The 15,575-nt window shown below is 39.1% G+C and overlaps 1 protein-coding gene across 7 annotated transcripts in view; it reads left to right on the top strand.

Moving 5' to 3' along the window:
* SLC25A26 (solute carrier family 25 member 26) overlaps positions 1 to 15,575 on the top strand; it is a 205,154-nt gene that overhangs the window by 162,136 nt on the left and 27,443 nt on the right. For all 7 annotated transcript variants that reach the window (XM_032458128.1, XM_032458127.1, XM_032458129.1 and 4 more), the window contains one exon: positions 15,485 to 15,529. In XM_032458128.1, coding sequence (XP_032314019.1) covers positions 15,485 to 15,529 — 45 coding nt within the window. The remainder of the gene's footprint in view (positions 1 to 15,484; positions 15,530 to 15,575) is intronic.

Raw genomic sequence — 15,575 nt, 5'->3', positions numbered from 1 at the left:
ATAGAATAAAATTATGTGGTCTTTTAACTTACCCATAGACCCACAGAGCCTAACCCCATGTAAAATGGGACTTCTTTGAGATGGTTTCAAAGTCATAAGAGTCATGGCTCTTTCGTGGGGCTGTGGTAAGAAATGCCAGCCGGGAAGGAGAGGAAGCAGTTGACTGTGTTCATTTCTGAAGTGCAGCATGTATGTGGTTTTGATCTAGCAAACCATGGATTTAAATCCAATACCTCCTATGTTCCAGGCCTTCTGCTAGTACATTCCACACACAGGAACTTGTTGAATCATAACACATCTATAAGCATATGTTAAGGTTGAAGAGGTTTGATAATAAAACAAATTGAGAGAAAATCCACAGGCAAGTCAGCCATTTGAGAAAATGGCTTCATCTTCTTTTCACCTATGAATTTGCTAGTGTCCTAAAGGCAGAGTGGTTTGAATGCTCATAGATGTGCACTGACTTGATTCTTTTCTGTGCTTTAGTTCACTGGTTCTCATACCTTAGTGTGAATGCATTACTTACAAGGTTGCTTGTATGAAACCAGGTCTCTTAAAGTTGAAGGGCAAGGTAAGAAAAATTGATGGAAATTTTGAGCTGACTTGAGTATTTTCTTTATTCCTTTACTAGGTGCCACTACTCAGCTTAATAATTTGCTTTCTACTTGTACATCTCTCTTTATTTGGATTTCTCTTTCTTTGTGCTAGAGGATTGTCTTACCCCCTGCCTCATCCTGGTCTCCTTTGATGTTTCCGCAATTCCAGTGCAAGCATTTCTCTCAGAACACTCATCCAGTTCTGGTTTGTGGGAGATTGAAGACATAGATTCAACAAAAAAAGAAAATGCAATTGGAATAAAAGAAAAAAATTCTAAGGAAACGTGAGATGATGAGCCTTACCCTGTTTATACATTAAGAGTTAAGTCCATAAAAGTAGACTTACCATATGATCCAGCAATCCCACTTCTGGGCACATATCTGGAGGGAACTTTAATTCAAAAAGATAGATGCACCCCAGTGTTCATAGCAACACTGTTTATGATAGCCAAGACATGGAAACAACCTCTAAATGTCTATTGACAGATGACTGGATGAAGAAATTGTGGTATATTTATACAATGGAGTACTACTCAGCCATAAAAAGAATAAAGTAATGCCATTTGCAACAACATGGATGGACCTGGAGATTGACATAAAAAGACAAATGAACTTACTTACGAAACAGAAACAGACTCACAGACATAAAAAACAAACTTATGGTTACCAAGGGAAAGAAGGTGGGAAGGGATAAATTGGTAGTCAAGACTTGCTGATACTAACTACTGTATATAGAATAAACATGTAGCACAGGGAACTATATTTGATATCTTATAGTAACCTATAATGAAAAAGAATATGAAAATGAATACATGTATGTATATGTATGACTGAACTATTATGCCGTAACACCAGAAACTGACAAAACATTGTAAACTGTCTATATTTCAGTAATAAAAAAAAAGTTATGTCCAGCTACACGAGGTATTTCAGACCGATGGATGGATGAATGGTTAGTTCATCTATTCATTTTAAAATGTACCCTCAGCCGTTCACGTGTACAGAGCATGTGCATAGGGCGATGTTCGTTAACAAGACAAGTATGGTCCCTGCTCTTTGCTCTTGCTTTGCTCACAGTCTAGTAGGTGAAACAGACATGGGTTTGAACATAATGATCTTCAAAGGAGAAGCACGCATAGTATGAGAATGTCTGAGTTGGGACACCTAATCTAATCTGGGATCAGTTACTGGCTTTTTCCTGAAGGTAGTGCTATTGGGTCTGAGTTCCAAGGTATGAATAGTAATTAGGTGAAAAAGGAGTTCAGTGAAGACTGAGTAGTCTAGGCAGAGGGAATCATGTGTGAAGGCTCTCAGGGGGAAAGGCCAGTGTAGCTGAGGGCACAGAGGAGGGTCAGGTGGCTTGAAATCAGCCAGTTCATGCAGAGCCTTAAAAACCATGGAATTTTATCCTAAAAATAATAGGTCATTGAAAGCTTTATATAGAAGGTGACCACTTTTGTTTGTTGACCTGCTGTTTTAATGTTGCTTCTGGCTCCTCTTGGAAGTGGATCATGGTGGGGAGAATGAAAAGAAGGCTGGGCAGAGATGTCAGGCTGTTGCAGCTGACCAGGTGAAAGGTAGTGGTGGCTTGGATTAGGAGTGTAGTGGAGAGAACAGGTTGAAGAGGCATCTAGGAGAGCAAATTGACGTATTAGGATTGGTTACTAGTCTGTGAAGACAAAAGGAGGTGCCAAGAACAACCCACAGGTCTCTGGCACAATCACCGGGTTGTCTACTGGCCATGTTGACTGAGACAGGGAACCCAGGGGAAGGATGGGCTTTGGAGATTGGGGTGTTAGGCTGTGAGACAGATTGTGGGACATACTGAGAATGAATGAGTTGCTGTGAGATAAAGTGGAGAAACTGAGTGAGGAAGTGAACATATGGATCAGAAGCTAGAGGAGCTGTCTGGGCTAGAGAGACATTTCAGACGGTTTTTTAAAGAAAACATCTGTTTGGCTTAGGCAGCAGCTTTGCAAGTCCTGTAATTGTTAATGGAATGTCCAATATTGCAGAAATTTGCTGACAATGCAGCTTGAAACCTTTTCTTCTTTTTTATGTGAGATACCTTGCATGACAGCAGCAGTGAGGGAAAGTGCAGAGATAGAAAGCTTAAAATAAGGGCATCTGCAGTGCCAGCTGTAGGGAAGCTCCCATTTGTTGAATATCCTCATGCCAGCCAAACGTGATGCCCAGCTCCTTGTATCTCATCCTCCCAGGTAATACCTCTCTGATGAATTAACTACTAAGATTTAGGAACATTGAGTAACTTCACAAGTTCATTTGGCAGATCTGGATTTTAACAAGAATCTCTTGGCTCCATAGCTTTTGTTCTTTCCATTAATCCTGTTGCAATCCAGAAAAGTTAAACTAGAATAATCTTCAGTCAGTTTAAAACGATTTTCTGAAGCACATGTGATTCCACAGATACCTGGAATGTTCTCTTAACAGCATGGCTCTTGACTTCCCTGTGAGCCCCTTGTACCAGCGATCTCTCAGCCAGCAAAACTTTAAACCTCGGAACCTGGGAATTCTAAACCTTTAATGTCAGATAAGGGCTTGTAAGATCTTCATGTCTAATAGCTTTACTTTGTAGATAAGGAAACAAAGACCTCAAGGTCACAGAGCCTGCTAATGAGAAAGTCAGAATGCAGCCCAAGCATCAGACTCCATGTCCCTCCTCCTTCCAGTGTGCACTACTGATCTCATCTTTGACTTCCTTGTCAGCACTCACGTTTAAGTGCCGAAGCCCCGTCTGCTGTTCTTCTGTAAGGCCTTGCATACCTGTTGCCACCTCCACTTCTTAATTTTTCTAGCCTAGTTCAGTCTCCCTTCACTGTTGCGGCGACCCACTAACTGGCGTTCTCCTAAAGCCGCACGTGCCTAAGCCCCTCTCCAGCTTGCATTGAATTCTCCCTAGAGCCTCCTGTTGCGCATCACAGCTCCTCAGACTGGTGCTCATGGTGCTCTACAGTTGGGCCCCAGCCTGCACACTCCCCTTCTGTGTGCCCACCAGTCCTCGTCCCCGACTTGCCAGCTAACCTACACAGGTCACTCCTCCTCGGTGGCTTTTCCTTCTCTGCTTTTCTACTTATTTGTTCCTTCTGCCAGAGGATCCCACTCCCCACCTTCATCTTTCAAAACACTGTCCATTTTTCAAAGCTGGGTATGCACCTCCCACCAGATGGCACAGATGACCACTTCTACCTGAGGTCTCCTCGCAGCACTTAAGAGTATTGTGTCTCTTCTCACTTATCTTTGCTTCTACCATGGGGCCTGGAGTCTTGTAGGAAATCTGTGTTTGTCAGATAAATGCTGTGTCATTCTTTTTTCCTTCAAGGTTGCATTTTCTTAAGAGGACATTAAATTTATTCCAGTCATTTGGATTTTAAGACTATAAATATCTTTGGAGTTCTGATAAGTTCTCCAGTATGCACATGTGTTTGCTACTGAGTCCAGTCTCAGTACTGCTCGCCAAGTGACAGGCCAGTAAATCAAGAGACGAGTTGTTGGGCCAAGGAATAGCAGTTTTATTTGGAAATCCAGCAGACCAAGAAGATGGTGGAGTAGTATTCGAAAGAACCCTCTTGAACCCTCTTACCTGAGTTAGAATTCAGGCTTTTATACTAAAAGGTGGAGAGGGGTGTGGTTGGTTGGTGCTAGCTCCTTGGTGTTGGAATCCTTTGTTCTTGCAGCTGTCCGTGTGGGTCAGGTCATGATGTTCCTGTAAACCTCCAACAAGACAAGTGTTATTCTCTGTTCTGCAGCGTTCTCTATGTGAATGGAAAAGTGTTATACATTTAAAGGTCAGAGGCTTGAGAATGGTCTATCCTGTATATATTTCAGGCTGTAGACAACATTCTTAACTTGCAGCAAAAGCAATAGAATACAAGGTTAAAGTAAAAGAAACAGGTACAGCATGTAGTCAGAGTTGTTCTTCCCTGTTACATATTTACTGTGCCGAACTTGGGTCTGCTCGCCCACGTGCAGTAAAGCCAATCTGCTGACACCGGATTGTGGTGAAGGTAAGTGCAGCGTTCATTGCAGGGCTCTAAGCTAGTAATCCAGGGCAGGTAGTGCTGAAAACATCCGAACTCCCCGGTGGGTTTCAGGAAAGTGTCTTTAAAGGCAAGGTGAGGGAGGGGAGTCCTAGTGTATGTGGTCTGCTCCTGCGCAATTCTCTGACTGGTTCGTGGTGAGGTAACAGGGCAGTGCCACATTGGTTAACGTTATCAACCCTTGGGCTCCAGTAGGTCAGGGGGCTGCATAATCCTTATGGTTGCTCATGCTACATGGATGCTCATGGTCCTCAAGTAGTTGATTTTTTTCCATTTGGTGATTTTTAGCATCTGTGAAACAACTCAAGAAATGTCCATCAGGTGCTATTCTCTGGGTACTTCAGAGAGGAGTTTAAACAGAGAATATGGGAGAGGGGTCTGTCCCAGGAAGGCCCCATGGCATCTTACTTGGTTACAGTTTGTGTCTGGTTTTCACATCACTTTTGTCACTGTTCCTGGGTCCTGAGGGATGGAATCAGAGATGATGGCAGTTGGAGTCACAAAGGCTTGATGGAAGTGGATCACATCATTGGGAATTTGTTATCTTGAGGCATTGGTATTTCTTTAGTTCTGTGTAAATAATTTTGTAGAGGCCATTACTTCAGTGTCGTATTATTTGCAATTTATTAAAAAGTACTTCTAAATGTTGTGTATGCATACATGTACAAGTTAACTAATCATATCGTAAGATGATTAACTTATGAAATACATGAATTTAAGAGTTTGCATTTGAAGGAACCTGATCAGGAGTCCCCACTACAGCTGTGGCAAGGACTTGAGATATTACTATTCTAAATCTGCACTGGAGGATGCATTAATTAACATAAAGAACCTTTGCTAGTTGTGTGTCTCACCACCTAAAGGAGGATTCTGTTGTCTGAAGATAACCATTAGACATTATTGCTTTTGCCTTGAACAGAGGGATATACGGACTGCATGAAATAACAGTGGAAACTTAGTTACTAAGTTACCAATTAGGTTTCTCTACCTTTTTTTTTTTTTTTTTGGATCCCTTGTTCCTAACAAGTGTCTGCAAATTCTGTTTGAGGTGCCTTTTCTTTGTAACTGTCACCCCTGAATCCTGTGTTCTTGCTGCTTTCCAGGTAGGTCAGGTCCTGGTATCTCTGTAAACCTCCAACAAGACAAGGGCTACTTTCTATTCTGCAACTTTTTTATCTTTATATGAGTGGGAAGGTGATATGCCCTTAAAGGTCAGAGCCTTGAGAATGGACTACCCTGTATATTTCAGTCTGTAGGCAACATCCTTTTACAAAAGGTGCAGAACCAGAATGACTAAGCACAGAAAACAGAGCACAGGGTTAGAGCCAAAGGAGCAGATCTAATAGGGAGTCAGATTTGTTCTTCCCAATTGCATATATACTGCCCCATCCCCATCTCCTTTCCCTGTTCCTTTGAATTTTTTTGTAAAGTTACTTGTTTGCAAATTCTTTTTTCTTTTTTTTTTTTTTTTGGACCAAAGTTGAGGTGCAATTATTAGACAAATCTACAATGTGAGCTGCCCAACTTTCTTGTCTTCCTAAGAATACAGGTAACAATTGAAAAACATGGAGGCAAAACCAGTTCTCATCTTTGTTAGTAAACTTGGTAGCTGAAATAGGCTGGTTATCCTCCCTGTGGTCGGCGGGATCATCTGCCTCTACTGACCAAGGGGCACCACAGAGCTGGGACTCAGAGGAGAAGCTTCTGGGAAGGAGTGGCTCCTGCAGCTGTGTGGTGTTGTGGATGGGGAAAAGGGCTCAAAACTACAACATCCATCTCGATGTTCTCTCAGCTTTGGAATTTGAGAAGGGCCAACTTTTCAGAAAGGAAAGTCCGTCCGCGCCTGCCTGTATGCTGTTGGCCTTTCAGTGCCGCTTCAGGCCGGGCCACGCTCAGCTCGGCCACTTCAGTGCTCATTTATGAAGTCCCCACGGTGGACCTGGGATAGTCACAGGATGTGGAGCCAGTGACTTTTATTCAGCAGAGGAACATCTGTTTTAATTAGTTCTTAGAAGAAAAAAATACTGTTAGAATGGAGGCTCCTTGAGGCCAAAGACCTCTTTTTAATCAATCATCCTTTTATCCTGCAGGCGTAGCTTAGCAATGGATGCTTAATGGGCCTTCAGTAAATGTTCAGAGTGTTAATGGAGATAGAAGTAAACTAAGACTTCTTGAAATTTTGTATCATGCTTTACTTAATTTTTTTTTCTGTTAAAAAGTTACACTTTTTAAAGGTCTCTTACTTTTTTCAAAGTTCATTCTGTCTTGACTGTCCTTTCCATTCATTTCTTTCTGATTGAACTTAATGATCGAAAGGCAAGTAATGGTTTAGTCATCAAGAAAGTAAAGGTATTAACATGTAACAAAATCTTCTGTGTCAAATTGAAAAAAACATGTAATAAAGGTAATATGCCTTGGATTTACATTCATAAATATACTGTGCTTTATTATGAATTTGAAACAGTAAATCTGTAAAAATATGGTTTTATTCTCGTAGTATTTGATCATTCTTTGTCTCTTATTATTACATTTTAAATTGGAAGCGAAGTTTTCACAGATTCTTTTAATTATGGTGATTTTTCTTAGCATTGAAATGATGTTGCATTTTCCCCATAATGGTGTGGGAAGAGGATAAAAGTTCTGTTAAGATGAAAATTCAAAGAATGATTTACTTGGTAGCAGAGGTTTTTCTTTATAGTTAGACTTCAACCCTTTTTCTTCCCAAGTTTTATTTAATATGAAAAACTGCTTCTATGAGGTGCTGCTCATATGACTCAGTGTTAGATGCTTGTGGGCTCAAACTCAGCACATGTGGTCTGATGCATTACCTACCGGTAAATAGGAAATCAGCTGTGGCTTATGTATATTCCTGAGCAGCTCACATGTTTTCAGATGGTTCATTGTAATCCTGTTTCCTTTAACGATGGGTGTCTGAAAGATTTGCCATCTGACACACTTACGTTTCCTATTTAACAATACTTCCATTTATCTAGAGCTGCTAAAGTCATCTACTGTATTACAAACTTTTTACCTAAAAACTCACTGTTCAAGAAATAGCTTAGATGTATTTGTAAGAGTATTAAGCATTGTTTAATCAATAATAAGTGGTGTGTCAGTAAAATACCATTATGCTTCTCCTTATAAGGTATTCTTTTATAAGTATTTTGCATTTACATTTGAATCTTAATTTCCCATTTGGTGTCTAAATGGCATCATTTAAAATGTATAAAGAAAATCTTAATATTTTCTTATTGTATTATGAAAAAATATCTCTAAGGAAAAATTACCCTATAGATGATTTACAATATTGTTTTCTCTTGACTAACCTTTGTTAAAGTCCAGAATATATGCAGTTATCTTTTTAAATTTTTATTTATTAATGTATTTATTTTACAATATCATTTTTTAAAATTGAAGTATAGTTAATGTACAATATTGTATGTTATAGGTATACAGTATAGTGAGTCACAATTTTTAAAGGTTATGCTCCATTTATAGTTATTATAAAACATTGGCTTTATTCCCCATGTTGTTCAGTACAGCCTTGTAGCTTATTTTATACCTGACGGTTTGTGCCACTTAATCCCCCTCCGTTTTGCCCCTCCCCTTTGCCGCTGATAACCACTAGCTCCTTCTCTACATCTGTGTTTCTTTTCTGTTATATTCACTAGTTTGTTGTAGTATTTTAGATTGCATGTGTAAGTGATATCTTAAAGTATGTCTTTCTCTGTATGACTTTTTTCACTTAGCATAACGATTACTACTGTATTTTTTATAGTATATTTGTAGATAAAGTTTGTATACTTTGAAATGCACACATCATAGTTGTATGCTTTTGAAGAATGGATACACTCATGTAATCCATACCTCTATTACGATATTGAATATTTCCATTATCTCTAGAATGTTTCCTAACACTCTGTCCCAGTAACTCTGCCCACTCAGGTTAGTTTTGCCTTTTCCTAGACTATAAATAGTCTTTGCCTTTCCTAGCGTCTATAAATAGACTCCTGTAATATAAATCCTTTTTGTGTTTGGCGTCTTTTACTTGGCATAGTGTGTGTGAGGATCATCAGTGTTAACAGCGTGTCGGCAGTTCTTTCTGCCTCGCCCCTAGTATTCACTGTGTGACTGACTGTACCACAGTTTGTACGGCCTTTCTCCTGTTGGTGCACGTTAGCAGTTGTGATTAACGCTGCTGTGACAGTCACGTACAGGTCTTGCTGTGGACAGATACTGTCATTGCTCGTTGAATAAATACCTAGGAATGGAATTTCTGCATCAAATAAAAACTTGGCAAGCCCCTTTTGAAAGTGATTGTCCCATTTTAAGTTCCCGCTGGCAAAATACGAGAGTTGTGGCTGCTCCACATCCTTACCATTGTTTGGTTTTGTCAGCCCTTTTTCATTTTGGCCATTTTAGTGGTTGTATAATGGCACCTCAGTGTATGCTTTTTAAGAAATAGTTTTTTAATTGTGGCAAAACATATCCCATGAAATTTGCCAGTTTAACCACTTTAAGTATACACTTAAGTTATAATTGACGATGTGGTGCAATCATCACCGCAATCTACTCCTCAAGCTTTTTCATCACCCCAAATGGGAATTCTGTACTCGTGAAGCAGTAACTCCCCACTCTCGTCTTCCCTGAGTCCCAGCTATCCTTTAATCGAGTTTTTGTCTCTGTGAGTTTGCCTGTTCTAGCTGTTTCATATAAGTGGAATCATAATATTTGTCCGTTTGTGTCTGGCTTGTTTCGCATAGCATGTTTTCAGGGTTCCTCCCTGTTGAACGTACCTGTATCAGTACCGCATTTCCTTTTTATGGCTGAAAAATATTCCATCATATGGGTAGGCCACATTTTGTTTATTCATTTCTTTGTTGATGGACACGAAGGTTGTTTGGTTGTTGTGAATAATGCTGCAGTGAAAATTGGTGTTCATGTATCTGCTTGAGTCCCTGGTGTCACTTATTGTAGGAGCAGAATTGCCAAGTTGTATGGTAATTCTATGTTTAACTTTTGGGGGAGCCATCAAATGTTTCTCAGTGTGTTTTATTAATATTTCCCTGATGACTTAGAATGTTGACTATCTTTTCATGTGCTTATATTAGTGATTGTATAACCTTCTTTGTGAAGTGCTTGTTCACGTCTTTTGTGCATTTTAAAAATTGTGTTACTAGTTTTTCTTTCTTTTTATTACTGAGTTCTGAGAGTCCTTTATTTTGAATAGAAGTACTTTTTCAGGTATATGTTTTGTGAATATTTTCTTTCAGTCTGTGGCTTGCCTTTTTATTAACGTCTTTTTTAAAAATTTTTTAAATTTAAGATCGTGGTAACATACACGTAACACATGCCATTTTAATGATTTTGAGGTGTATAATTCAGTTGTATAAAGCATTTTAACATTGTTGTGCAGTTGTCTTCAAAACACTTTACATCTTTTAAACCTGAAACCCTTAAACTTGTTTAATACTCATTAAACAACTCCCCTTTCACCTCTTATCCCAGGTTCCCCTCCCTGCTCCCCACTCCCCGCTGCAGCCCACCGTTCTACACTGTGTTTCTATGAATTTGACTGTGCTGTATATACCTTATATAAGTGGAATCATTCAGTATTTCTTTTTGTGACTGGCTTATTTCACTTATCATAATGTCCTCAAGGTTCATCTATTCTGTAGGATCTCAGAATTACCTTCTTTTTAAGGCTGAACAGTATTTCGTTGTATGTATATCCCATGTGTTGTGTGTCCATTCGTCCATAAATAGACACTTGGGTTGCTTCCACCTTTTGGCTATTGTGAATAATGCTACTATGGATATAAATGTACAAATCTCTCTGAGACTTTGCTTTCAATTCTTTAGTGTATATACCTAAAAGTAGAATTGCTGAATCAAGCGGGAATTCTCTTTTTAATATTTTGAGTAGCTGCCATACTATTTTCCAAGTGGGTACACTATTTTACATTCTTAGCAATACAGCATGTGGATTCCAATTTCTCCACATCCTTGACCATACTTGGTATTTCCTTCCGTCCTCCCTCCCTCTCTCCTTCCTTTCCTCCCTCCCTCCTAATGAGTGATACCTCATTTTGATGTTAATTTGCATTTCCTTAATGATTAGTAATGTTGAGCATCTTTTCATATGCTTTCTGGCTATTTCTGTTATCTTCTTTTGAGAAATGTCCATTTAAGTCCTTTGCCCATTTGAAAAATAGTTTTTTCATTATTGTTGAGTGGTAGAAGTTCTTTATATATTCTAAATAGTAACCCATTATCAGGTAAATGATTTGCAAATATTTTCTCCCATTTCATAGGTTGTGTTTTCAATCTGTTGATTTTGTCCTTTGATGGAAAGCTTTAAATTTTAATGTAGTGCTTTTTGTCTAGTTTTGCTTTTGTTGCCTGTGGGTTGGTGTAATATCTGAGTAATTAATTGTTAAATGTAGTATCATGAAGGTTTTCCCCTGTTTTCTTGTAAGAGTTTTTTGGTTTAGGATCTTACATTTAGATCTTTGATTCATTTTGAGTTAATTTTTGTATATGGGGTAACATAAAGGTTCAGCTTGATTCCTTTTCATGTGAATATCCATTTTCCTAACACTGCTTGGTTAAGAAATTGTCCTTTCTCCATTGAATGGCCTTGGCACTCTTGTCAAAGATTATTCGAACATATATGCAAGGGTTTATGTCTGGGCTGTCTGTACTGTTCCATTGTCTGTGTATCTGTGTTTCTACCAGTACCACACTGTTTGGCTTACTGTAGCTTCATAGTAAGTTTTGATACCCTCGGTGCCCCTGCCTCTGAGATCAGTCTTACTTGAGAATCAGACTGCTCGTGCTCATCTCCTTTTCTATTTTAGATTTTGATACTCTTGCGTCCATTCAGTGCTTTCTTTGGAAAGATGCTTTAGCAATTTTAGTATGGTTTATATACCTGAGGAGTAAGTCAGTATAAATTTTTTCTACTTTTAGGTTAATTTCCTTTATTAGGTATACATTCTTTGCTCAGTGTACAGTGCATGTAAATGAATTATAGTTGTTAAATTTAAAAATCAGTAAATATATATTGTTACAATTCTTTCCTGGTATGTTAAATGCTAGCAGACCAGGTTTGAATGGGTCTCTATCTCTCTCTTTTTTTTTTTTTTTTTTTTTTTAATGAAATGTAGTCACTTTGGGGCAAAATGTTTTTGGATCTTCAAATTCATTTCTCCTTGGTTAACCACTGGGGTTGAATGAGAAAAGGCAGAGAGTATTTAAGAGGTAAAATGGCTTTGTTATCTTTGTAACCCTAGAATGGGAAACCTGAAAGCAAGCACAGAATCTGGACACTGTCGTACAACAAAAAGGAGTGTCCCCTTGGGTCCCTTGTGGGGTTCCTTGTGTTCTTTGTGGCTTACAGTCAGGTCTCTGGGTTCTCTTTCTTCCTTTCTTCCTCTCTTTCTCTCTCTCTCTCCCTCTCCCCCTTTCTCCCTTCCTCCCTTTCTCCCTTCCTTCCTTTCTTCCTTTCTTTCTTTATGTATTGGTGTTCTAATTTGATCTTTCCATTGAGACATAGGATTCTAGAGGTAAATAATACCTTAGAAATCATATTTTCATATCACCTCAGTTGTGAGTCACATTATTTGTTAAAGGACTGTAAGGTTACAGGCATTTATTTTAAGATCACAGGATTATAAGCATTGATTGGTTTCAAGGATAATTCTAGTCCAAATACTTGGTGGTAGGTAAAGTGTGCTCATAACATTAGTTTGTAAATTCTTTATTCCATGAGTAGTGCCCAGCCCTTCCTTGCCCTGTTTACCACCCAGATTGCGTTTTTCTCTGCTTCACGTGGAATCCTCACATGTACTCCTGTATAGAATTATTGCTCAGTTTATTACTGGTGGAATCCATGTTGAATTTTAGCAGATTCTTTCCCCTCTACATCTGCCTCTTTGATGGTAGCTAGGTTTACTGCTGTTCACTTATTAGTGCCCTGGGTCTTAACAGCCTTATTCAAACAAAACATCTTAAATGGAGGCATTAAAAAGGTCACAACAGTGAGCCATTTTGTAACTTTTGGTGCAATAAAATGGGTATGTTGTGTTTTGGAATATAAGACCTCTGAGTGCAGCTATTCATTTTCTTCATCTATAAAACATTTTAGAATAACAGCTTACATCTGTTTGGGGTTTAAAATTCCACGTTTTGAAGAAACATCACTGTTTTGAAACTCCAAACCAGGCATGGGGAGGGGACTCTCTCTCTGACTGGCCCACGTCCTGTAGAAGCTGGGGCGAAGTATTTGTCTTAGCGTGGAGCCGTATTTGCTGGCAGTTGCACTTTAACATGTGTGAAACACATTTTCATTATTTCTTCAGATTGTAAATGACAAGACACATTCAGTACGATTTTGGCTTGAAGAATATTGGAAACTTTTTCACACATGAGGAGTTTATCTTATGAGGAATATTTCACTACCGGAAGCCAGAAATACATTTAATTATTCAAGCATTTACAGCACATTTAATTACCTGAGACTGTCACTTAATCTTGTTTTAGAAAATAAAGCTGGGATTTACCGTTGGCTCACTTAAAAATAAATACCCAGTGGAATAGTTTTGGCCATTTCAAATGTGTGATTTTAAAATTACTCCTTTAAATTGAAGGAACAATTTAATGACTAACTTTTAATAGAGGAAAATGGGCAAAATATTCATCTGCAGGATTCAAAATCTGGTAGTATTTATTAAGTACCAAAAAAGTGCCAATAACATACGATGTAGTTTTGTGGGTTATTTTAATCAAGAAGTGAAGAATGCTAGCATAGACCCTTACAATAAGTTATAAGGTCTTTTTTCTTCTTATAAATGTGAGATACTTATATTCTTGTTAAAATGTGATGTATTTACATTTGGGAGGAGAGAATACGAAGAAGAAAATTAAAGTCATGTATTATCCCACTAACTTTTAGTCCTCTTGGATATTTTATTACATTCTATCAATTTTCACAAATTTAGAAAAGCTTTTAGAAAACTATAGTCAGTTTTTAGAGTTCTTGATAATTTATTTGAAAACACAGGACTTCAGTGTCGGAATGGACAGGGTCAGATGCTTTCATGTTGTGTTGTCAAAAAAACTAAACTAAATTTGGTATCTGTTATGGAACTGTGATGTATGGGCTGGGGTACTGTTTATTTATGAAGCTGACAGACTTCTCTGAGATTCTAGTTTGTCAACTTAAACTAATTTATTGACACTTCTTTTTTCCCCTCACTGCCATTTCCTGTCTGAATGGAAGACAGATTTTCTTTGTGTGGCCACTGTCAAGCCCAGGGCCATCTCTGTGCCAGCAGAATAAGAAAGATGATGCTAGACTCTTGGTTTCTGATTAAATGTAAACATTTTAGAAATAGTTTAGTACCCTTAATTTGTGGGAAGGTAAATACCCATTAATTCCTTCAAATTTGTGTTGTGACACACACACACACACCCATACGCATACGCATATTGTAAATGGCCATAGTCCACAGTGACTTTCCATTTACAGCTGAAATGGATGCAGAGCAACAGCCCCCGGCCCCGGCCGGGTTGAGCAGCACCATCCCTGACAGGCCCAGTGGGCATTACCGCTGCTAATGGGCGGGGTCCCTTGGAGTTCAGGTGTTTTTATTTTAGGAAACAGGGAGGTGGGATTCTGTTTTAGAATTTTATCTGAGTTTAGTTAGAAGCAAATAGATGATACTGTGGGTGAATTTCTGTGTTGATAAATCCAGTTAGATGTCTTCTAGGTAGGGTAGCAGTCAGATAGGGCTCTGGAGTCAGATTGTATGGGCTTGTTACTTCCTATGTGCCTTTAGGCAAGTTAAGCAGCATCTCTGAACCTCCTCTTCTGTAAAATGGGGTTAGTAATACATGTCTTACAGGGTTGTTGTGGGGATTCAGGGAAATAAAACTTATGGAGTGCTTATTGGCACAGGTGCCGGACACATGAGCTATGCTTGGTAATTCTAGCTTACTGTTACACAGCCAGCTGTGCGGCCTTCCTGTAAGCGTGGTGATTATCTCCACTCCTGGAGACGACTCCTCTCCCTGACCAGGCTGGGGACAGAAGTGGCCCGTCCAGCCCACCTCCACCCCTGTCTGTTCACAGCCCTCTCCTGTCCCGCGTTGAGAAGCTGTTCTTCCCACGCCCACTCTGTCCCCGGGGCCTGTTGCTCAGCTTCCTTCTGTGAAAATCTGTCTCTTCTGTCTTCACTCCCCTCTCTTACCCTCCACCTGCCTTGCCCCTCCATCCCTCCTCACTCCTCTCCCTTCCTGCCCCTCCCTGTCTCCCCTTTCTTCTTCCCCTGCCTTCCCCTCATCTCCCCTCTTCCCTGTCCTCCCCTCCTCCCTGCTGTCCCCCCCACCCCATTCTTTCTCCCCCTCCCCATCTCTCTTTCCAGCCCTGACACTTGGCCTGCCAAGGACAGCTCTAGCTTTGTAACAGAACAGTGTCAAGTCTTTCAAGTCTTTATTACTTGTGATGGAAAATATTTTTGTTTCTCTTTTCAGTAGCCAGACCCTCTTCATATTATGTTTCTCTTTCACTTTCAAGTGGGCTTTACAGCACCATTTTATGTCCCTTGGGCTCAAAAAGTAGATTTTATTGGCAGTTCAGTTTAATTATTCTTCTAGAAACTGTGCATACTATACTGATTAATTTGTTTTTTTTAATGGCAGTTTATTATGTACATAAAGTGAAAATGAAATAATGTTTCTAAATAAGAATTACAGGTTCATATAGTAATGTTAAGCAGACTGATCATTCCTGCCCTAATTTGTTTTTTTCTTTGTTTTCCTTTTCAGATTCCTTTCTCACTGGTCCAATTTCCCTTGTGGGAGTCCTTAAAAGTAAGTTTCCGAATCTTCATGTAAAATGTCTCTCAAATTATCATAA

Source organism: Camelus ferus, chromosome 17 (assembly GCF_009834535.1).
Source record: "Camelus ferus isolate YT-003-E chromosome 17, BCGSAC_Cfer_1.0, whole genome shotgun sequence".
NCBI lineage: Eukaryota > Metazoa > Chordata > Mammalia > Artiodactyla > Camelidae > Camelus > Camelus ferus.
Note: the sequence above shows the minus strand (reverse complement) of the source record. Positions and strands in the feature narration are given on the sequence as shown.